The sequence below is a fragment of the Nilaparvata lugens genome, chromosome X (genome assembly GCF_014356525.2).
Source record: "Nilaparvata lugens isolate BPH chromosome X, ASM1435652v1, whole genome shotgun sequence".
Classification (NCBI taxonomy): Eukaryota; Metazoa; Arthropoda; class Insecta; order Hemiptera; family Delphacidae; genus Nilaparvata; species Nilaparvata lugens.
The window spans coordinates 77703722-77729339 of record NC_052518.1 but is presented as its reverse complement, the minus strand read 5'-3'; the positions used below and the strand labels follow the sequence as shown (position 1 = coordinate 77729339).

The following is a 25618-nucleotide window of genomic DNA, read 5'->3' as shown; positions in this document are numbered from 1 at the left end:
TAATATAGCTATAATTAAGCATGCGATCAATAAAACAATGGGAATGTATGAAATGATGTATAAATCACAATATGGTACATATCTTTATTAGTATCCAAAATATTCACACTCCTTGGAGCAGAAACAAACCTATAAAAAAGTATACTCTCACATAACACTTGCACCCATACATTTTATACATTAAATGGTACACAACTCGGAAATCTCGGAGATTTATACACACATCTTGGACAAACTTCGCAATTGAAACACGGTGCATGCTAAATAGAATACTCAACTTCCAATATGTTACTGAAATTCACAGTTTATAGATCCATAGTTTGCTACTCAAGGCATTAAAAATAGAAATGGAAGTACACAATAATAAAATATATATTATTGAACTATTTTTTTCTTATGCAAGGGAAACGGATTTTCAGTGTGAATTATGGATTTAAAGAGTGAGAGAGAGAATGGAAAGAATTGTTATTAAACTATGAACGTTTGTATAATAGATTGCGTCCTGGATCCTGGAATCCCTAATCACAATGATTTATTACATTGTGGCAGTCTCTTCATGAATTTGTAATATTATTTATTTCTATTGGCTTCTAGAAAGTTCTCTGTTCTTGTTAGGATATTAGAATAGGTCACTGTGAGTAAATTCATTTTGTTCGTGGACCAGTGGCTGTTAGCAATGAGCCCGAGGGATTTCGTGATAGTTATACATGCTATTCATAGGCAATATTCAACAGGATGATGGAAATGTGCAATTGGCATTCACCCAAGATTCCTTCAATGCTAAATTAAATTTGAAAAATCAGGAGGCACCATTGATGATCGAAAGCTTCGAAGTGAATATTGGGATGTTGATCTTAGTATTGAAACCAGTGATAGTACCAAGTATTTCAATTCGATTCAATTTCCAACATCAATGTTATACCAGTTAGCAACTATACATAACTTTTGCATATCCTAATCATAACAAATTTGTGTGAGGGATACGTGTGATATTAAATTTAATTCAAACAGTAGAATGATTGTAAATAGCTATTGCAGTATGCTATTTAATAATTGATTATAATTATGACATCTGCTTTACTAGACATTGTTGGAGGTTATTGATTTTGTTCGGGACTTTTACTGGCCTAACATTGAGCTGAAAATGGAAACTTGGTTAATGGCGTTGCATGTGTGAAAGTGTCAGCCCCGAAAGTGAAAGAGCTTGAAATCCTCATTATTAGAAACAACAGCATGCTACCAAAATCGTTGTCCTTGGAAAATCTACTCATTGACTCCACCACAAAGTCCAGGAAGAGGAAGACAAGAGAAAGGAGAGGCTGGAGGAAGAGGAGGAAGCGGTGGATGTAAAACAGATAGGGACTTCGTCAAATATGTCATGTAGACTATAATCTGGACAGAAGGTAGTACTTAATAGGGCAGGAAACAATGTTAGATTCTTGTTTATATCGTATAATATTCTTACTTCTGAAATATAAAGAGCAAGGCTGGTAACTAAAAATAATTATGGAAAAATTAATAATAGGTTCGAATATATTGAATAACCTCCAAAAATATTATATTAAAACCGATAGAAAAATAATCTAATAATTAAAATGATACTGCGATAGTTTTTGACAATAATAGCGGTTCTATTATTAATAATCATTGAAATAAATATTCACAATAGTTACTTTACACCAATTCACTATTATAAATAAATAGGTAGAATTATCAAAAACCTATTCACGGCTCAAGCCACAGGACCACATAAAAATCTCTAGAATTGTCATGGTTTACTTCAACAGTTAAACTAGCATAAGTTCTTTGCAGGTATTTTGCTTAGAAATTAGTTTACCCAAATTTCATTTGGGTAGCAGAAGAAGGTGGATGATGAATTTGTTTAACTCTCTAGCGTTTCATGTATTATGTAAATTTATATATAACAGAAACTGCATTTTGCAAAAATTTGAATTAAGTATTTGATAAATATATTAAATATTCAATTTATAAAATATTTTATAAACATTCGGTAATACAAGAAATTGTAAAGCGTAAAGGTTTGCAACTGTAATTTCAAATTATTAGTTTTCATGGATCTTTTTTATACAGACCTGTAGATAAATACACCTAAATTTTATCAAGTATTTTATAATTTGATGTAAATTAAAATCTTTCACGAAAAAAGCTTGAAGGTTGAAGAGATTGATCAGGTCAGTTAATAAGTAACGTATCATTTCTAAGACTGGAATTTCAAGAGATACTTTTTGTAATATGATGTAGGTAGAATCAATGCAGCAATACAAGATAATGTTGTACATATATTCAATTTTAGAGTTGACCTGATAAATGTTATTGTAATTAATCAGTCTATGATAGAAATGGAAATTTCAATTACGGTAGCTATTTCTTTGAACGGGGTTCTCCTACATTGGGAAGGAAATAGCGCTCCATCATGTTACAAGAACATAATTATATAAACAAGCTCAGAGAACATTCCCACTAATACTCGAAGAATGATATCTGAATCTGTTAGGAAAGCTCTCATTTTTATAACAATACTATTGAGGGGAGAATAAACATTTTGACTCTTTTTTAATAGCAGCTTTTCTTAAATTCAGTTTTTATGGCACACTCAAATGCGTTTCAAAAAAGAAAATTGTTAAAGGTAAATTGAAATTACTCAAGTTCTCTTAAATTTAATACAACTGAATGAAAATATTTTTTCAAAGCCATCAAAATAGTATGTGATACAGTTGATAACATTGGAGAAATGCATAGTGGAAGAATTGATATTAAAGCAGATGAAAATAAGTGAATTCCAATTTTATAATTAGTTTTATTAATTAATAATTTCATTAGGAATTCTAATTTGAGAAATTGAAAATAATTCATTTGAAATATAATGAGAAGAGCCATACAAAATAGTTTATACAAAAGCTAATTGAAACTTTTTTTAATAGAAATGGTGACAAATTTTGAATACAAATAGGATACGTCAGATCCAATTTAATACTTCATGAATCATGATGCAGGAGGGCCTTTATTTTATTAAAAAAAACTAATATGAAGATAAATAATTCTAAAAAATATGTGTCTTATATTGAAAACACTTCACACAAATTGAAAACATTTTGGTTACACCTATGAGTAGAAATAAATTAAAAGACAAAATAACAATAATTATTACAACATGATATTATAATCGTCAAATAAGTTTGGAACAATAAGTAAATGCATTCAAGTATTGTGTTATTAAATCAAATTACTTAGGATAGAGATGACATAAGTATTAGGACTACGACTATCAGAAGATGCCAAACAAAACGTATATAGCTAATAAATAATTGTTTGAACAAATGGTTTGATGTGATAATTTCAGGTACTTCAATATTTTCATCGATAATAATCATGTTATTCATATCCTATGTCTATCATTTTTTCATTAATTGCACTTTTTATGAACTATAAGATGCACATAAATCAATAACTTGAGTTGCTACATTCTTGTAGCAGTAATGCACTTGGTGGAGAACTAAGATCAGGCAACCTTGAATATTCCAAGAAAATCTCAAGAATCAGACAATTTCGCCAATCTTGAAATGATTCTATATTTTAATTGAACGGACAGGTAAAAGTTTAATGCTTCAAACGTAGATGGTAATGTAACAGAAAAAAATATTCCCAGTAAGTTTCAAGTTACTGTCAAAGTTATTAGCCAAGTCCCTCCTAATCATTTCTATACTTCAAAATTTGAAGATGATACTTACAATATCTAAAAAATGTAAATGCATCTTACAGTTCATAGGAATACTACACTTTGGATTCAAAATGTTGAATAATTTCATAGGTAATCAGGATATGATTTACAAACGTTAATTTAAAACATGAACAAAAATATTCTTGAAGCCTTTCTATGATGAAGCATGGAACAATGAGATATAAATGATAATTTCTACGACTAATACACAACACATAAACCTAAAACGATCAACTGTACTTAAAATTCACATTCATATTAATTAAATCATCATCTGGAACACTACAATAAACATTGATTGAATAAAAAACAATTATTTAAAAATGTCATGAAAATTCCACATATAGGCTATAATATCTGTGTTATACACGTATAAATTGTGATGTATTGAGATTCTTGGACATTTAGAAACGTAATCTGATGTAATATATGTGTCAAACACGTATAGATTGTGATGTTGTAATGAGATTCTTGAACATTTGAAAACTATGAGGAAAACAATACTATTCATGATACAATACTGGACAAATTGTCTGTGTGTCACGGAAAACAGAAAGGATTCTCATTATCTTGTGTAGCAGATCTAATGTGAGTGCAAACGACACACATATGGGCATTATCCATAGGATTAGATAAAAACATCTATGGTAATAGGCACTGTGAGACTTTAGGTCAAAGGTTATTTACTAATACAATAGATCGAATTAAACAGTCTTTTATTTACACTTGGAACGACCATCGAGTAATTTCTTCCATAGGTCGTATTGTTCATGATACTTGATCATATGGATACTGATGGACTTTTTAATATTACAAGGATTGAACGGGATCCTTTTATTGAGGAACTCGTTTACATGAATGCGAGAGACATTTATCGCTTCGGCAACAATGCCTGTTGTGTAAACGTCTTCTAATTTGAGATAGTTTCTTCCGAGAGAATTAGTGTATAGGTCATGCATTACATCCCCTGACAACAGGTACGCCGGACCTGTCACGAAATCAGGGAAGACAGGCGGCGAAAACTGCCTAGCCGACACAAAATACTTTGATCTAATATTTCTAATTGGCTTCCATTTTTTAGCCAGTCTTCCATAGATGATACGCTTTTGATTTGAATGCTCATTTATGAACACAAGTAGCCTAGGTATATTAATAAACATGTCATCATCGGTTTTTAATACAAACTGTACCTTGGTACAAAAATTGTCCACCCATTCGGTGAGGGACACAGTCTTAAGAGTGAGGTTGTCATAAGAGTCAATAAAACGTGATCTTATGATGTCACCATACAAGTCGGCTTCAGCACGAACATTGGCGTCGACAGAATGGGCGTTGGCTTGGACTGGTGAAGACAGACCCAGCAGAAAGCCAATCGAAATGTCGGATCGCTGACCGTAGTGACCCCACGTCTGGCGAATGGCCATGCGGGCTTCCTGATGCTGAGGAGCCGAAGTTATGGCAACTAGTAACTTGAGCTTATCACCCAAATCTGGACAAAGTTCTACACTGGCGATGTCATGTCCAGATTCGTAGAGCCGTTCTGTCAATATTCCCAAAGTGTAGTCGCCATTCTTTGCTGAATGTGGCTCAATCTTTTGAATGTTGTTAGTTTTGCTTTTTTGTTCGACTACTTTTGATGGCACTACTTGGCGGGGTGTACTGCGCGATACTGTTGGAATACTTGAGCTTGGGTTGTCAACCGCAACTGCAGCCGCCGCCTCTTGTGACGGAGATGGTGATGCTGATGCTGATGTTGCAACACTACTTGCTTTTGAGCTGTTCAGCGTAACGTCTGCACATAACAAAATACATATTACTATATTTTTGGAAAAACTAGATGTTTTTAATAAATAACATTAAACATTATCCTGCAGATATCGCCAAAGATAAGTGAGAAACCAAAGCTGAATTGATGATTTATTTATATATATCATAACCATAAAAACTAATTAATGAGCTACAACCATAAAAACTTGAGATAACTATGTACAACATAATAATTATCTACAGGGCATTAAAATCAGGGCATAAAACTTGTAGAAAATTTAATTTCGAAGAGAAAGAGGTAGAAAAAATCTATAATTGACAAACGCAACCTTAAAAAAAATCCTTAATTACATACAAAACGCATGAAAAATAGACAAAACCTGTTGAGCTCTTTATTTTTCATGCGGGACTATTCTTTTAAGGTTGCGATAGTCTATTATAGACTTCTACATCTTTCTTTTCAAAATTAAAATTTCTACAAATTCTATAAAAAATATTTTGTGTTTATTATACATTTAACATAGTAACGTCATAACCATAACCATGTTATGATTTATTTAGTGTTGCAACACTACTTGCTTTTGAGCTGTACAACTTATCACCCAAATCTGGACAAAGTTCTACACTGGCGATGTCATGTCCAGATTCGTAGAGCCGTTCTGTCAATACGTCAATTGACCTTTTTTCTGCTTCAAACCTTAAAGGAACTTGTTTTTTGGGACAAAATTTCGCGTATTTCGTCATATATCTTGAAAATTACTGTAGCTAAAGGTCTGAAAACGGTTTTATTCAATTTCTCTGTTCATTTTACATAAAGTACGCTGAATTGTACACCTTAATTAACAGCCAACAAATACCCGTAGGGCTTCGTTTCAGTAGGGGCACAGAAATTCAGACGAAATCTTCCACCCTGTATAACTTGGTAACCAAGTATTTGGTTACGGACCTATGTTAATTACAACTTTTTTCTTCTTTTGATTAGACGAATCACGCCCTGACTTATGGGCACCTTTTTTCAGAACACTCTGTATAGATAATGCTTCTCAAATGTATATATGCTATTTTATACACAAGTTTTGGGTTCGACCTTTTTTGATTGCCTCTATAAAGTCTACAGATGTTTCTAAATGAATGAATTTACAACATTTAAGAAAAAGAATAATGTTTCAAGCCACAACTAAAATTCAATTGAATTATTGACGTGATACTACATACTAATAGGAATATTATCAGAGTGAATAATTGATAAAAATTGCTGAACTTATCATTCAATAATTGATTAAAATTAAAGATTCATTGAACTTGATCACCAAGTGTCACTTTATTCGAGAAATTTGTAATCTATGTACATTCTGCATCAATCTGCTTTAGTATGGGGTTTTTCCAATTCTGGGAGGATTCTACAGAAATACTTCTAGACTGGTTTGATAGCTCATTCAGTGAGCAACGCGTTCCTTTCAGCTCTTGTTCCAAGTAAAATGGAAGGAAGAGAATATCAGGAGAGAATAGGTAATGAATGTTGGAAGGCTGGAGCCAAGCCAAGTAGGCGCATCAGTCTGTCCTTTCAGTCTATGACCTTAAACAGAACCTACTACTTCATACAAATTTGTAAATCACTTCAATTCACGAACCTGAAAATCGTGCATTCAAACTGATTCGAACTTAAAAAAAAAGTTTAGAAGTTTTGAACTTGTTATGCTTCTCCTCATTTCCTATTCTATTGGCTTGCAGAATATATAGGAAATATATATATATATATATATATATATATATATATATATATATATATATATAAGTTTTGTTAGATCACAGTTCCTGAAACATTTCTTCTTAATAATGTGTTGTAGGCTTGTGTCACTCTTTCTTATTGAAAATGTGGATCAACTATCAGACTATTCTACAGATCCTACAATGTAAATGAAGAGTTGACTAAAGAGTGAGAACATATGCAATGATTTAGATGAAATTGAAGATTTATTCAATGTATGAAGAGTGAAATTAAATTATGAAGATGATAATGCAATGCTTTAAATGAAATACTAGAGATTTTTCAACTAAATTCTATAGATTTTATGATGAGTTTGACTAGTTGTAATTGAAATCTAAGTTGACGATTTCAACGTGTTTCACCGTACCAAAACCCATAGAGCATGGTGTTTCTTCTAATGCGTATTCTTCAGTAACAAAAGCACTGAGGCAACCAATTTTTTGGGAACCAGCATCCACCACTAAAAGTCAGCAGATTTTTTTTTTAATTAGCAGTAAACTTTTTTTTTAATTGAAGTACTACATTAAAAAACTATCAAGTATCCATATAAAAATAACTAAAACATTCTGAATGACCTAAAAAGTAAATGCCTAACCAGTATTACATTATTTCTTAACTGTAATTTATAATAATTTTAACTGAGTATTTACGTTTTTAATGTAATATACTAAGATGTTTATCCCAAATTTTCAACTCCTGAAATTGAAATAAAAACTCTTAAAGCATCATCGCGAATATTGTCGAGCGGACATATTTCAGACTAGAAAAATGTTTAACAAATTTACGAATGAGAGTCTGTAATAAAAAAAGGAAACATTTCTCTTTGGTGTAGTTAGGACTTTTAAGTCCTCTCTACCACTCAAACTCAATGTAATAGCTAGTAATGGCTGTAATAGCTGGGCGAATAGAATATGAACGAACAATTAAGACTGCTGAATTAGAAATAAATAAGAAAATAATTCATATTGTAGATTACATACCATTTGTGATTTGGATAGAACATATATTATATTCTAAATATTCTAATATTGTTTCATTATTTTTGTAAATGTCTATTGTACTTTCTTGTACCTCACCTACTTGACAAGATTCATCAATATTTTATATATTTGCTAATCAATAAAACTTAAAAAAAAATACTTCAACAGTTTTTTAAACCTACTGCTACCAACTATTCACGAAGCTCACGAATTTTTGTGAATATCAACCGCTATTCACGGAAAATTCAATATCAACAGTCATTAATGAATTTGTGTATCAGTGCTTGAAGGAGATAAGATTGAGGGAAGATGTATTGACAGTTGCCAGTGAAATTCATAATTATCCTACTAGGGCCAGAGGAGATCTTCACGTACCCAGGTGCAGACTCAGTAAATCTCTTAAAAGTTTTCTAGTAGTGGGGATAAAATTTTTAAACCTTCTACCAGCCTCCATCACTAACCTTCCCCTGCCTATATTCCTTAGATCCTTAAGAAAATGGCTTGTTACAAATCCGTTCTACTCTCTAAAAGAATTCAGAACAGGAATAGATAGAATAAATTATTGATATAAACTATTGTTTGAAATAGTTAATTATATAATGTAGCCTTATTAGGAGTGAACTATTATTGTCTATATTGATTTCAATAAACCGTTATTATTGATTTTATTATGTATTGTTGACGTAATTATGATTTGATTATGTATTGTAATATTATAAAATACTTTGTGACGTAGCCTTGTGTACGATTGTATCTTCAGGCTAAATAAATTGATTGATTGAACTAAAATTCCACAACTTTGCTGAGATAGCAGACACAAACGATCCTTCCCGCATTACCATAAAATTTTGCTGATTGAAAAAATATAATTTATCACGGAAAATGAAGTCAAAACCGAATCGATTTTTGAACAATTCTTTTCATTTTCAATTAGATTAATCGTTCCATTTTCAATTAAATGAATGATTGGAAACCAAGTTGAACAGAGTAAGTAAACGAAGATGATGGAACCTTAAAAGCGTGAATAATGCTGTTGAGGCCGAGGTCGAGGTGATTGAACAGGTTCCAACGATGATGTAATAGAACGCTTGCATCATGAGACAACATAACAATTGTGCGTCATCAATATCAAAAGTACATGAATAGTATTTCCATGTAGAATTTATTATAATTTAATCCATTTTTCGAGAGATTATAATATTTTTCTAATAATTCCTGATATTACTGCAGTTAGTGTAGGCATTCTTCACCCAGTATTACTATTCATAATATTAAATATATTTGAAAATTTGAGTTCTATGTAAGTTTAGCTACACTCACATCGATTTTGTTCGTACTTTATTTTGCCGTCCTTATAAATTCTATTAGATTAAACAGATGGTGTCTGTCAAGTTCCGTTTGATCTGATAGACTTCATAACAACGCCAAACTATCGTACGAACAAAAATCGTTGTGCTTAAGCCGGAAAAAGTATTTTCATTTTTATTAATACATCAATAAGGTTAATATGATACATTTGACAGTTCAGGATTACAACACATAGATTACAAAAATTATCTTAATGATAATGAATAATTACTAGTACCCTTAATTAAATTATTTTATTTCAGACGACTAGTTTCGGGTATTTATCATAGTATCTAGTATTCTAGAAACTAGTATCTAGTTTATCTTTACCTAGTAATCATTTCAACCCATTATCCCATTATTTCAATTTGATCGTTCATGATACGGATCATTATAATACCAATTTGATATCGTAAATTGTCCAAAGAGGATAAGAAAACATAATTACACTTCCAGACTATGAAAAAGACTTAACAGGATTAAAAATCTGGTGTGGTACACTCACACACCTTTCCTTGCTCATTGAACTGTAAGCCCGATTCTTAAAAGAGAATAATTTAGGGGAATAACATGATGACGGTTGGCAGCAACATATTTGAAACTACGATCAGACTACTGTATATGTGTATATATAATTGTTTTCAGACTACTTTTTCCTTTGTGTAAATTGTGAAATTCAATGATATTTTTCAAAAGTCGTCGAAACAGCTGGTCTACAGATTAAATATCTCGACTATGTGTTCTTTTTATGAACTGCTCTACCTACCTACCCCATGCACGAGAAAGAGGTTACAAAGTCCATTTCTCAAGGATGGGGTGGACTCCCATTAGTTTCCCAGAAAGGAGACTCATGTTAGTCGATAGGGCTTATGAATAGCTATCCATGGTATAAATTTGAAGAAAATCGTTAGAGCCGTTTCAGAGAAAACCGTGAAAAACATGTTTTTTTAGTGATTATCCGCCATCTTTCTCAAGAATATTACAGAGCTCCTGCAATTTTCCCAGAAATGAGACTCATGTCAGTTGATAGGGCTCATAAATAGCTATCCATGGTATAAATTTGAAGGAAATCGTTAGAGCCGTTTTCGAGAAAACCGTGAAAAACATGGTTTTTTTAGTAATTATCCGCCATTTTTTCCGCCATCTTGAATTTAATTTTATTGAATTTCTTATCGTCGGATCCTCATGGTATAAGGACCTTAAGTTTAAAATTTCAAGTCAATCGGTTGATTAGGACTCCATTCCTAATGGTGTGGCGCACTCACACAACTTTCCTTGCTCATTGAACTGTAAGCCCCATTCTTAAAGGAGAATAATTTAGGGGAATAACATAATGACGATTGGCAGAAACATATTTGAAACTACGATCAGACTACTGTATATGTGTATATATAATTGTTTTCAGAGTACTTTTACCTTTGTGTAAATTGTGAAATTCAATGATATTTTTCAAAAGTCGTCAAAACAGCTGTTCTACAGATTAAATATCTCGAGTACAAATGTACTTATGGTGGTGTAATGAAAAGTAGGTCCAAGTGACATTGACCAAAAAAAAGTAAGTTCAAGGAAAAAGATATGCGAAAAGTCTTTAAACGAATCATTATGACCTAAGCTATTTATTACCTGAACTCCCGATTTTTTTGTGTTGGAGGGGGGTGTAGAGGGGTTCTGTACCTAAAACCCCGAAAGATAGATTAAGAAGCAACTTCAGAAGTGATACTTTCAGTTTCAGTTGGTGTTCAATTTTCAGCTGCTCTAATTATGCTCTATTCAGATATGCTACACTATACATCCGCTTATATATGCACAAAGCTTACCTTGTCTAAATACAGCATTGTAATGCGTATATGGATATATAATATCCCAGTGGCTACAGTTACGGTAACCGTAGCTCCAGTTCGCGTTCCGGTAAAGTTATGACTTCGTTTGCGCATGCGCTAACAAACTTCGTTTGTCACAGCACTTATTACTGGAGCTTACCTTGTCTAAATACAGCATTTTAATGCCTATAATATATTGTATCGCTGTGGCTACAGTTACGTTTGTCACAGCACTTATTACTGGAGCTTACCTTGTCTAAATACAGCATTTTAATGCCTATATATTATATATCCATATACGCATTACAATGCTGTATTTAGACAAAGTAAGCTTTGTGCATATATAAGCGGATGTATAGTGTAGCATATCTGAATAGAGCATAATTAGAGCAGCTGAAAATTGAACACCAACTGAAACTGAAAGTATCACTTCTGAAGTTGCTTCTTAATCTATCTTTCGGGGTTTTAGGTACAGAACCCCTCTACACCCCCCTCCAACACAAAAAAATCGGGAGTTCAGGTAATAAATAGCTTAGGTCATAATGATTCGTTTAAAGACTTTTCGCATATCTTTTTCCTTGAACTTACTTTTTTTTGGTCAATGTCACTTGGACCTACTTTTCATTACACCACCATAAGTACATTTGTACTTCAATTCATAATATACAAGCTCATCCTTTATATTTTTTATTTTTCTCTACCATATTTTTTCAAATCCTGGAAGGATGTAAACTTCATGATTGAAACATTGAAACGATAGGTTACTTAGAAATCATAACCATGTGACCAAAAACCATCAACACCACTATGCACATGTAAATAGCGGTAGCCGCGCATGCGCAAATGTTTACCGGAACGCGAATGGAGTTACGGTTACCGTAACTGTAGCCACAGCGATATAATATATAGGCATTAAAATGCTGTATTTAGACAAGGTAAGCTCCAGTAATAAGTGCTGTGACAAACGAAGTTTGTTAGCGCATGCGCAAACGAAGTCATAACTTTACCGGAACGCGAACTGGAGCTACGGTTACCGTAACTGTAGCCACTGCGTACTTTGTGAGAATAATCACTAAAAAGTATTGGATATTAGCTAAGACTCAGTGAGTTCAGCACGGGGAAAAAATATGAACCAAATTTCCCCCACAACATTTACTAGATTCTCTCACAGAATTAATGATTTTTTTAAAATTCATAGAAATATGAATGAAATGGATTAGAATAGCCTTACTTTTGATTTCAAAGTGCAATAGATGAGTTTTTGAATAATCAAATAATACACATTACAGGGGAATTTGGGCAAACATTAAATATACTAGTGTACTAGATGGTGGGAAAATGTAGTAGAACAAGTGCATTATTATGTACAAGAGTAGACTACTAGTATGTACATTAGTAGGACTCTCGAACTTTGACGTTTTGATGCTCCGCTTGTAAACGCTGCAAAAAAGAAGCCAGCTTGTTCCAAAGTTTGACGCCACGCCACGCTCCGCTCCGCAGGTAGGCGCTTCCAGTGTTTTAGCTCATTACTTAACATGAAATTGTTCACGACGCTCCTCAACACCACGCTCCGCTACGCTTTCAGTGTGTTTGTGCCCTAAGTGTAGCTAATGAATAAATAAATAATTTTGTATCTAGCTTGAATAAAATTAAAATGTGGCGTGCGCTTCTAAATTTCTTTCAAATAGCTTCTTTTTCAGTATGATAATTCTGTGTACTTTACAAGAAAAAGTATAAACTTTTATGAACTAAAATGTAACCACCATATAGCTCAAGAAAGGACAATAAAATATCATAAAATAATATAAATACAATTGAATGATATAACTAAATGGAGTATAACAATCTATACACGAGTGATAAACTTCATCTTATATTTTTCAGGTAACCTACAGTTGTCGAAATTGATAATAATTATTTGATTAAATACAGAGAGGGTACGGAGATTTTTAAGAAGTCAACAAAAATCAACTCCAGATTTATTATCTTGGAGCTGAAGTTCAATTAATAATAAGTACAAAAAATGTTGAAGATTATAAAATAAAAAATCTATTGAAGGTTAACAAGATCAACGAAGATAATAATAATAATGATAAATTTTTAGCCTTGAAGTCCACCATAACCAGCTCAACAACACAAAAGATGATTCATCTCACAAAAGGAAGACCAAGTCCGATAATAAACAACCTCTAGTCATTCATGGATTAACTATTCTACTCAATACTTATACAACATACATATTACAGATACAGCACACGAGAATAATACCGAAGTAAAATTATAAAGGCAACCAACAATAATTCAACATTTTTCTCAAGATTATATTGTTTCTAGCAAATATTATTCGATATGAATCTTGATTTTTCAACTGGACGGATTTTTTAGTTCCTTGTAACAAAAAAATGATGATAATAATATAATACCACCAAAGTTTACAAATTTAAAACCTATTGGATTTTGTAAATACTGCTTACCAATCAAGACACGTTCCCGAAAGTAAAGTTGTCGAAAGTAACAGTCAAACTTTTTAGATATTAATTGGCTAATTGCTCTAAAAAATCAATCAGTTTCAATAATAAAGAGGAAAGTGCCTAAGCCTTTTCAAACGTAAATGTGGATTCATGATCGACTTATTTTCGTCTTCACACAATTTAAAAACATTTCGAAGTCTTCAGAAAGATATTATGAGAGTTATTTATACTTCTAAGGCTTCAAATCCTGATATTGTGAGAGTTATTAATAATTTTTAAGGCTCGAATAATAGTGTCTTATTCATAAAGTACTATTGACTTGAATAAGTCAATAGCGCATTTTCTTTAGTAGGCATGTTGATTGAAATTTTCCACTAAAGGTACATTAGACAAGCAGTTGGTTCTGATTAGATTCAGCCTTCGTTCTCATTGCTAGACAATGTCCTGGCTGAATATTCATACCCAGCTAACAAATTTCAATCCATATCCGCATTACAACAGGACTAGTCTTTATTCAAGATGAGGAGAAATAAAATTAAGCGGGAATGTTATTTACTACTTCACTACTTAAGTGAAGTAGAAAATTTGAAAAGCAATCTGATTTTACCAATAAAATAAATTTCACCATTGACAAATTGTAGAAATAAGTAATAACTTGATTATTTTTTTGAGGATTTTTTACATTCATCCACTTCCATTGAATAGTATTTTGCAATTACTATTTGAAATTAAAAAAAAACTACAATTACTTTGAAAATATTTTTTTGCAAATTGCTGTTAAAAATTACCTAGAACTTTTGAGAATCATTTTAAAGTTGAGACAATTTCACACAGGTCAAGTGGTAGCAATTTAAAATAAACTCACCTTCTAAACGATAAACTTGAACGGGATTCGAATAGTACGAGGAATATAAGATGAACGTCAGCCCGACTAATCCAAGAATGAGCGAGTGTAGCACCCTCACTCGGAATGCCATCATCTGGAAACCATGATAAATAACAATCAATTATTATGATAAGAAATTCATGATTTTAGTGACTATAAGTGTGGTTATTCAACACGAAATCGACAACACATAGTAACACTTATTTATATATGCGAATTAATTCCATAATAATTATTGTTATAAATATTTTCACTTGAAGGAGGCAAAAATATGAAATTCAAATTTCGAAATTAAGTCGCAGTGCCCATGCATGTATTACCGATGTCATTTTAGCATTAAAATGACGGCTGACAACTTGTGACCACTCTGTATTCTAGTTATGGTGATTTCTTCTATTGTAGGCCTACTAAATATAAAGACTAGATTTATAGTTGGACAATAACTAGTATTTTTATTTAGAATGAATAACTACAACAATATCACTTTTAGTCTCGTTCATATGATTATGTACAATAGTGTAGAACTTCAACCACAGCTGTTAAGCTACTGAAGTTATTTTTTTCTACTTTTTCGATATAAAAATTGCATTATAAAACATTTCAGTGTTATGAATAAATTCCAAGACTATTCAGAAATTCTTCTCTAGTATGTAAATATGTATAAGTGTAAACGTTTAAAAAATGTCAACCAAAGATCAACTCACATTAAAAAAATACAAAAAACCTATTAATCGGAAACTTCCACGGTTTCAAATAGTGTGTTGGGTCATTGATGCTGGAATTGTAGGCCTACTTTTAGTTAATGATTATATGTGCGCTTTTCATGGAGCAATAAATAACCTTCAATGTGAGTCAAATCCAACGTCGTGATGAATTAAATTTCTTTTTTATTCAAGGATAATTTCAATAGCTAAAAGAGTGATGCCTATTCCTGCGAGTTCATTTCAAATCCAACCAATAGGAGATACTATACCAAGTGATCCCTCAGGGTCAGGGATACATCAGAACGATTAAATTCATGACAGATTATGATACTACAGCAGTAAATAATATTTCTAGCCCAGAATGATAGTTTCGGCCCAGTGATAGTGGTAAGAACCAGGTTTGTGCTGGGGAGGGGGTACACAGTTTCTCAAACCCTTTTTGAGAAAATGAATATCTAATGGAGTAAATTCGAAATGTATGAAAAGAGAAGAACGTTTTCATTGGTTGAATGTGACCGCCACCGGACGTCAAAATTTTATCATCGTGGTAATTGGCATGATTCTCGCAATTTTCTTGGCAACCAGATAAGAAGAGCATTTATTCTCTCTTACTACTCCTACGGAAACTGAAAATAATTTGTATACAAGCTTGTTACAATATAAAGTTTTTATATTTCGTTATATTGAATTCATCAAACATTCTCATTTCTCTGTTTTTCCTTATTTTCTTGTGACTGATCCTAGAATCAAGTAGCCTACAATACAGTATTTCAACAGACGATAAAAAAGTATCAGATTTTCAACAATATTGATTTATTGCATCAACTACTACATTAGTAGCATCTAATACAAATTTATTCCCTCATTTACAAACAATGCAAAAGGGATATGGAAATAAAACAAAATAGGTTATATTATTCTTGAATAAGCACAGCAAAAACAGTAAGTGCAATCGGAACAACAAGCATTAATCAAAATTCGAAAATTTAACTAATTTTAATAATAAAATTAACAAGTTAATAAATCAAAACCTTAAAATTCAACAGGAAACGTATCACAGTTAAGTTGATTGTAATAATAAAATCATGATAATCGATCTATTTGCCATTTTTTATGGTTGCTCTTTGCTTTAGACCTTTGTAGGCGTATAACCGACCAATCATGCTGATAACACACCTTTGAATTATGTGGCTGATTGGTTTGACAATTTGAGAGCAGCGTTTATAAAGGCTGACCACAGCTTGAATATTTTAAACTCATTAACATGAAACAAAAATTCTACTATTCAACTTCAAACCCGAGGAAGGATATGATATCAGGTTTACCGTCCATTTGCCAATAAGCATTCCAATAAACTGCAAAATTCTATTAAATACTTGGAAGATACTTTGGATTAAATACAATGTTGGTAAGAGCACATGAAGGAATTGGAGAAGCAATAATTATCCACAGTGCAAGAAAATGTAGAATTTTTTTCTTAAAAGAATTGTGAAAATTTGATTGAAAATGCGTTGCAACTGTAACTATTGAAAATAGATTGTCTGATGGAGTGAGAGTTTTTACCATTACTCAGATGATCTATGTTTATCCAACATTGGATTTAATTTGACGTGAGATAAAAATATAATACAATATAACTAATATGAATAGTTTAATCATCAGGTTAATTTGAAAAAAATCTGAATTCTAAATCTATTTCGTGGATTTTAATGAATAGGTTCAAGTCTTTATTAGGTGAGAGATTTTCTTCAGCCGATTGTACTTGGAAAAATATTTTTTTTTTAAATCAGATAAGTTTAAAAACTTTGGTAATGGTAAAATTGATAAGAATAAAAGTAACAGGTCACCGATCAATAGATCAATAATTAATAAGTTTAATTTAGGTAAGAGCCAAAGAACTCAAATTATATTCTATTTGAAATTAATAACATATAAAGAGGAAATTGACAGTTTCCGAATGCAGCAGGAAAAAATAGTTCTATTTTGAGTGGTCTCAGTTACATGGTGATTCTCTGGCAGGACAGTGAATAGTAAGTTGAAGCTGCCATTACAAATTCAGGTTTTTTACAGTTTTTTCACGGTCCGAAGGTCGATGAACTTGGGCAAGTTGGAGGCCAAGCACAAGCAGTAGGCCTATTCCCTACCCTATTCCAGGTTTATAGCCAATTAACCACTTATCCAATCAATTGATTTCGAGGATACGGGAACAGAAAATAGAAGTAGCTAGGATTTGTTCAAAAATGTATAAATGCAGTAGTAAGATAAAACGAGAAAAACTTCAATTGAGAAACAAGTTCGTGGGTGAACGGACTCACGAGTTGAAAACACTCTTTTAGGTTGTAGGCGTGTAGGGTATTCATGAAGAAAACATGCACAAAACAATAATTTATAAGTGCATAGTTTTAATTCACTTACAATACTTTCTCCTCAATGATACTTGAGATAAATAAATTAATGATGAATTTTTATAAAAAGAGTCTTAGCCTGCAATCTAATCCTAGTAATTTAGGATAGCAATATATTGCAAGTAATACAATTTAGCTCCAGATTGAAATTGAATTATTATGAAGAATTAATGGAAAATAGAATCGTACTGAAAAATATAGCAACAACTTTCAACAAAGTTGTCCGAAAAAAGTTACAAAAAAGCTTCATTCATGGTGATGACAAAAATTAAATTGAAATATAAGAAATGGATAGTTATATTTTTTTTATAACATTATTATAATAGTTGTATATTTTATTTCAATGAATTAATAATTTCAAACCTACCTACAAAAGTTTGGGTTGGGTTTTATCCCACAAACGAGCGACACACATTTGAACACACATACAAGTATTGAGTAATTGAGCGTACCCTAGCTAATTTTTGACACACTTTCTTCAAAATCAACTCAATGGTGAATATCCTGATAGACAATGATCATAAAACTGAATAAACTAATGACATCATAGCATCATGGATGAATAAATAATTCAATAGCTATTTTATTAATAGAAACCTAAAAATTTACACTTCCTAGTCTCATCATACTTAATACTTCTTTATCCTATAGTGAGATTCAGGTTATCATTAAATCAGTATAAATTATAGGACAGCATGATTTCCAATTTATTTTGGCCACCGCCTACCGGTAATAAGCTGTGATTCAAGTTACCCCTGTGTATATGATATATTATTAATAGTCGATTTTAGATTCAATCTTCAATCTTCATTTGTAGGACCATTAACCAGCCAGATGAGCTGGGTTGGTCATCACGTCAAAAATACAATATCACACAGAAGTTTTTGACAACACTGTCACGTCAAAAAAATAAAACATAATGGCATAGATGGCTAAACACGGTGATGGCCACTAAATGTCAACTGTAGACTCCTGAAAAAATTCACTCAAGGAGTAGTATGGTCTGGCACGCAGCCAGGACTTGAGTCTCCTCTTAAACTCACTGTCACTCAAATGACGCACAGATGGAGGTAGCATATTAAACATTTTAGTAGCGATATTGGGATAACAGTTCTGAGCCTTACTTAGCCTACATCGAGGAACATTGACTTCGAGAGCATTTCGAAGTGAGTAGGCACTCTGCAACCCCCTCAAATTCACTGTCAGATTGGTATTCCTAATACCAACCAGGGAAGCAAAGATGAACTGGCTAAAAACTGTGAGAATACCGAGTCTGGCGAAGAGCGGCCTACAGTGCTCCAGATGAACACTGGATGACAATATCCGAACTGCCTTCTTCTGCAGCATAAGAATACTCTCACAGTGTGAAGAGTGTCCCCACAGCAGTATTCCATAGATAATGTGACTATGGAACAGTGAATAATAGGCCATAATCAAATGTTCCTCAGTCAGCAAGCACCTCAGTCTTCTCAACAGGTAGATCACAGGTAGATTATAATGATCAATTAAATATAAAATATATCATATTCACCAAGAAAATATATCCTTCAAAATTATATACTTTAATAATGCATTTTCATAATAGGTATTAAATAATCTGGTAGGTCATTATATTTTTCTATAGCCTACAAACAATTTGGCAACGACGAGGAGTTAAAAAGGATAGATCTATAAGGGAATATGTTATCCGAATAACGTAAACACCTTTCTGAGAGAGTCGCGTACGATATTTTTTGCCACACTACACGTATAGCTGACGCCAAAAAGTTAGGCGGTTTCGTGGGTCTCTTGTGCGTTCCAACAGCTGATGTTGTCAAGTAGAGTTGTCATCTAGCTTGGCTTGAGTGATAATATTTTTAAATCAAAAGATACAATAATAGATGCATTGCATCAGCTGTGAGTAGGTTACACCATGTGACCCACGAAGCCGCCTAACTTTTTGGCATCAGCTATATAAGAATAATAAATTGAATAAGAATGTTTTATGAGGGGGGGGGGGAACTGAGCGGCCGGAAAGGGTACTCTTTCCGGCCTTAGCCGGAAAGAAACCTGTTTCTTACGTCAGACGAGAGTCGTCTGCAAACAATGTCTTTCAGATCTACGTAGGGACTGAAAAACAGCTGCTTTCTGTGCAGTGTGGCGAAAAAGGTTTTCAAGAAAGTGTACTTGGATTTTTTATTTCCTGATAAATATGAGTAGCCCTCACCAAATAGTCGATACTTCTAAACTAGGTATTGTGGCTGTGCAAATACCATCATAAATCTATTATTGAAATTGAACCACAAACCTCTGAGAAATACTACAAGATACTGAGAGTATTTAAACATGAATTATTTCCCTGCTACAATGCTTCGGATGGACACGTTAAGCCCTCCGTCCCGGCTGCCTAATAAAAATAGTTAGGTCATGTCAGAGGCCCTGAAATTGATCAGATGAGACCTGAAAACTCTGACACCAGACCTGAGCCAGCCAGGTCTCTTGATATTATCATTATGTTGAAGCTACAAAGCAAAGCTTTAAACGGCTGTTTCAAGCATTGATGGCAAATCAAAAGAGCTCTGGGCGATAAATCAGGATCAAAATTATTCACAAAACACCTAATTCAACTAGACAAACATTCACTAAGATAAAAATCAACCTGGAAGAATCTTTCATTAATCTGAACAGTTCATGAAAACTCACTCTAAGGCCGGCCACTAACGACAGGACAAGTGTGTCAAACATGTCTTAAAAGGATAATACATTCACATGAAAGGCTTCGAACGAAAAATAGAATTTTAATTAACATCACCTCCCAACATAAAATAAACAACCAATAACAATAAATAAACCACTGGAAAATCACATCTTATAATAATACAAAAATAATTGAACCTCAAATAGAGCAGCGAAGAAAAAAATAGCCTAAATATCGAATACACAAAAACCTAACCTCCAAAACTTATGTTCGGAACCTTTTGCTTGTGACACAACTTGTCTGTCGAGCACATTGATAGGACACTTGTCCTGTCGTTAGTGGCCGGCCTACTCATGGTCCTAGGCCATAATATATACCCTCTTAGAGAGAATGATTGTCATTGGTTCGTGATAGTCACGTCGGTCACAATTGGGTGATTCAACACAACATAGCCTCAATATTATTGTTCCTCCATCAAGGTAAGTTAGGTCAATTATTTGAAAACGTCTAGAAATCATTCCAGGATGAAAATTAGACCTTATCCACAAAAATGCTTAATGGTGTACTAAATTGATTGGTTCAATCGAGTTCTATACATTAATAATAGCTGTCCACTGATTCAACAGCAACATATCTCTTTCCATTATGTTTATAACTTCAATCACGCTTTCCCATTAGTTGATCATAGATCAATGCACATTTGTATGACCGTACCCTAAAATAGTCCAGGATGGGGCTTAAATAAAGCTTTTTTGGGGAAACCAGGTAATTTAGATACAAAGAGGGTTGATGACAAACAATCAAGTTAAGTACTTATTAAGCTACTATTAAAGGGAGAAAATTTTAGAGCTATGCAATATAAATTAATTATTCAGAAATATACTTACAAAAATGATGAGTCTGAGGAAAATTCAGAGCGCTTCAATAATTTCCACACCCACATTCCAATTTCTACAGCTCGATTCTCATAGGTTAAAAGTGAACACTGAAGTTCAAATAGGCTATAACCTAAACCATGATTGACAACAGTATTTATCTATACCAGTCTTTATGAATTTCAATGAAAAATAATACACTAATAATCCTAACATTGTTCAACCGCTAAACTTATCTAGTAGAGTATAAAATTTGTTCTGAACTTTCACAAGTTTGTTCACAGTTTGTTCACGAATACAGTTTATAGAAAAAATAATATAAAATGCAATGATGTTAACTAATCAGCTGACTTCTGTTTCAATACGTACATAATTGAATGACCTTGGTTGACATCACAGATCAGTGGATAATCTAGAGGACTCATCTATGCCAAATGAGCTCTATCACTTTAGGAAATTCATTCACTTATTAGGAAATCAGTATTCACTAAATTCTATACTAAGTTAGATTCCAGGTTATTGATATCTAGTGATATTTTGAATGATTATTGAGTCATTTTAGAATTTCAAATAATAATTTCACAAGACTTCATTTCAAAGCAATTTACCTCAACGCATCAAAAATAGAAAAATTGGAATTGTCCAAATGAGAGCAGACGATACTAAGTTGTTCGAAGAGTTTACTTGAGTATGATAGATATTTTTATATTTTAGTTTGATAAACTATTAAATAAGGCGAATTCACATTGAAACTGGATATCAATATTGGTTGAAAAGTTTCCACTACAAAACTAACCTATGCAAAGTTTGATTTTAGATTCCCAATTATCATGCTTCAGATATAATTTAAACAAAAAATTTCAAGTGGAAGAATTGAGCAAATCAAATCTTTATTATTGTCATAAACAAACATTTACCTCGCCTTACCTAAAACCTTGAATAAAATTTCAACCTTACAAAACCAAGACCCTACATCAACAAAGTATAATAATAATATCGAGTGACCTGGCTGGCTAAGGCCTGGTGTCAGAATTTTCAGGTCGCAACTGATCAATTTCAGGGCCTCTGACATCACCTAACGACTGCTTTTTAGGCAGCCGGGACCGTCGTTTAACGTGTCCATCCAAAACACAGGAGTGACCCGAGATAAATATCTTGCTCAGACTGGGATTTGAACCTAGGCCTCTGAATCATAAAACCAGATCCAAGTTATAATATCAATGCAAAAGATAGGACAAAAGTGTTGCCAACTCTCTGCATTCTATTGATGATAGCAGATACTGGTATATCTGACAAAATATCAACTGTTCATTCTTGTTGAAAATTATCAATAACACTTTATTCGTCAAGGAAATATAATTTCAAATTAACATACTAGAAATTTCCATAATTGAGATGAAATTTTATGATATAATGAAGAAATTGATAAACGAAATTCACAATGAAATGGTTGAACTCAGAAACTGAAAAATCCATTGAAATCTACAAAAGACCATTGTTACGAGTTATGATTGAGAGCTTGATGTGGCCGGTTGTAACTTGGCTGACTGGTCGCTTATCTGTGTGTACTTGCTAACTAAGGCATTCCTGTTCCAGCAATACAGTTTGACTCCTTACTTAATCACTTATCGACTCCTTCTCTCTTCATATTCATAAACTCACTTCGCTTATTAACTCTTTCTCTCTTCATATCAAATTCTATGAGGGTTATCTCTAAAGTAAAGACCGTTTTGTTGTAAAAAAAATTATTAGAAAAATATGTTCAAACAAAGTGATATAGAATGAAATACACAACTTACATTAGTGCTCTACATAGTCGCCATATGAATTGAGACATTTTTCATAGCAATTCACCAGCTTTAATATACCCTTGTCATATTCTTGTGCCATCAGTTCATTTAGCCATCGATTCACAGCATCTTTAAGTTCGTCATCACCCGCGAATTGCTCACCTCCCAAAAATTCTTTCAATTTGCCAAACAAATGGTAATCTGAAGGTGCTAAATCTGGACTGTATGGTGGGTGACTGAAAATTTCCCATCCAAATCTGTTCAGTAAATCGAGTGTCTTACCAGCCACATGTGAACAAGCATTATCGTGCAACAGTATGATGCCATCAGTAAGTGGTCCATGGCGGCGATTCTGAATGGCACGCCATAACTTGAAGAGTGTTTCACAGTAATATTCTGCATTTACAGTCATTCCGCGTGGCATAAAGTCAATCAATATAATGCCAAATCAATCCCTAAATACCGTGGCCATCAATTTCCTTCCAAACGGCAATGGCTTGATCTTTTTTGGTTTTGTTGGTGACTGAGGATGATGCCATTCACATGACTGCAATTTTCTTTCTGGCATGTAATAAGAAATCCAGGTTTCATCGCTGGTAACTATTGAATTTAAGGAATTCATCACCATTTTCTTTGTAGTGCATTAGGAATTCCAAAGCAGATCCCATTCGGATTTGTTTCTGACGTTCTGATAACGAATATGGCACCCAACGCGCACAAACTTTTCTGAAGCCTAAATGGTCATGCACAATGCGACCAATAACAGCTCTTGAAACACCAGGGAAAATATGGGTCAATTCAGATATTGTCACACGACGATTGTTTTTGATTTCTTCATTGACCTTTTTCAACAAGTCCTCGTTGATTATTGAGGGCCTCCCGGGACGTTCTTCATCATGCACATTAACTCTCTTATTTCTAAACCTTTAACACCATTTTCGAACATTTCTTTCATTCATTACATTTTCACCATACACAGTAACCAACTGCCTATGAATTTCGACCAGTTTAACATTTTGATGTTTTAAAAAACATATCACTCAATGAATTTCACAATCGGCGGCAACATCAATTGTCTCATTCATTTCTAAATGCTATAACTGAAACGTAAATAAAGATAGAACAACACAACAAATGGAGACAACAATGCAGTGTGTATATTACAAGACTGGATTCAGCTGACACAGGTTAGCCAACCTCACGGCCATAAATTTCCCAATGGTCTTCACTTTAGAGATAACCTCTCATATATTCTTCATATCCATAAATTCAATATGAGTGACAAATGTAACGAGTGTAAAAAATCGATTGGTGGTAAGCAGCCAAAGATTCAGTGCAGTGATTGTGTGAACGTATACCATGGCGCCTGTGTCAACCTATCTGCAGATGACAGGTTTTTTTGCGGAAGAGGATAGCTGCTGGAGATGTATGCCGTGCAGGAACCTGAGAAGAAAGAGTCTACGAGTGGAATCAGTCATATTTGAAGGAAATACAGAATCACAGGTACTTGCTTATTTGAAAGAGATGAGAAAAGAAACAAATGAAAAATTCAAATCTCTCGATTCCGAGCTCAGCAAATCTGTGGAAGCATGTCACCAAAGGATCGAGGACTTGGTCAAAATTGTTGAAGATCAATCAAAGTAACTGAAGGACTACAAAACTAATTTTGACAAACTCACTCAAGAGAATGCTATGCTGTGTAAAAATGTTGGTGCCATGGAATACCAATTGTACGATGCCAAACAATACTTGTGCGTTAACTGCTTGGAGATAAATGGCATTCTGGAAATCAACAATGAAAACGTGATGGAAACTGTGAAGACGATCGTCAAATCTCTTGATGTTGCATTAACTGAAGAAAGCATCGACGCTTGCCATCGCCAGGGCAACAAGCAGGATGGAAGGAAGTGGGGGATAATTGTCAAATTCACCCGAAGCACGGAATAAGCATAAAGTGCTCATTTCCTCTGTGCCCGAAGATTCGTGAAGGAGGAGCTCCTTAAAGAAGAAAAGTGAAATGCAACTTCAACACAAGCGATATAGGACTCACTAGTGAACCCGCCGACACAATTTACATCATGAAAGTCTCACGCAGAATCGTCAAAAAATCTTGAATGCTGCTTGTACCATCAAGAAAGAAAAGAACTTTGCATTTGTGTGGATGAAGAACGGCAAAGTATTCCTGAGAAAAACAAAGGGAGATAAAGTCATTATTCTCACCAGTTTTGATCAAGTGACTGCGCTGAGAGAATGACTCTTTTAATCTGTAAGTTCTATTTTTCATTTCTGGATCAATTAATGCTCCATTAATACCTATTGCTCTTATTCATATCATGAGTTTCAATTATCTCATTAATTGGTTATATATTATATTACGATTGTAGACCTA

General features: G+C 33.2%; 1 protein-coding gene across 1 annotated transcript; it reads right to left on the bottom strand.

Annotated features, from left to right (window-relative positions):
• Nucleotides 1-70: 70 nt before the first annotated feature.
• LOC111062610 (beta-1,3-galactosyltransferase 5) lies at nt 71-21809 on the bottom strand. Its single transcript, XM_039441661.1, has 3 exons — nt 21452-21809; nt 14758-14872; nt 71-5531 (listed from the first exon to the last, which is right to left on the bottom strand). The coding sequence occupies exons 2-3, from the start codon at nt 14870-14872 to the stop codon at nt 4456-4458; spliced, it is 1191 nt and encodes a 396-aa protein (XP_039297595.1). The 5' UTR covers nt 21452-21809; the 3' UTR covers nt 71-4455.
• Nucleotides 21810-25618: the final 3809 nt, after the last annotated feature.

Excerpts from the sequence above, each read along its gene's own strand:
- LOC111062610 (XM_039441661.1), bottom strand. The coding sequence starts at position 14,872 with ATGATGGCATTCCGAGTGAGGGTGCTACACTCGCTCATTCTTGGATTA. Across the intron at positions 5,532-14,757 it reads TCAAGTTTATCGTTTAGAAG|ACGTTACGCTGAACAGCTCA; the intron begins GTGAGTTTATTT and ends TGTTATGTGCAG.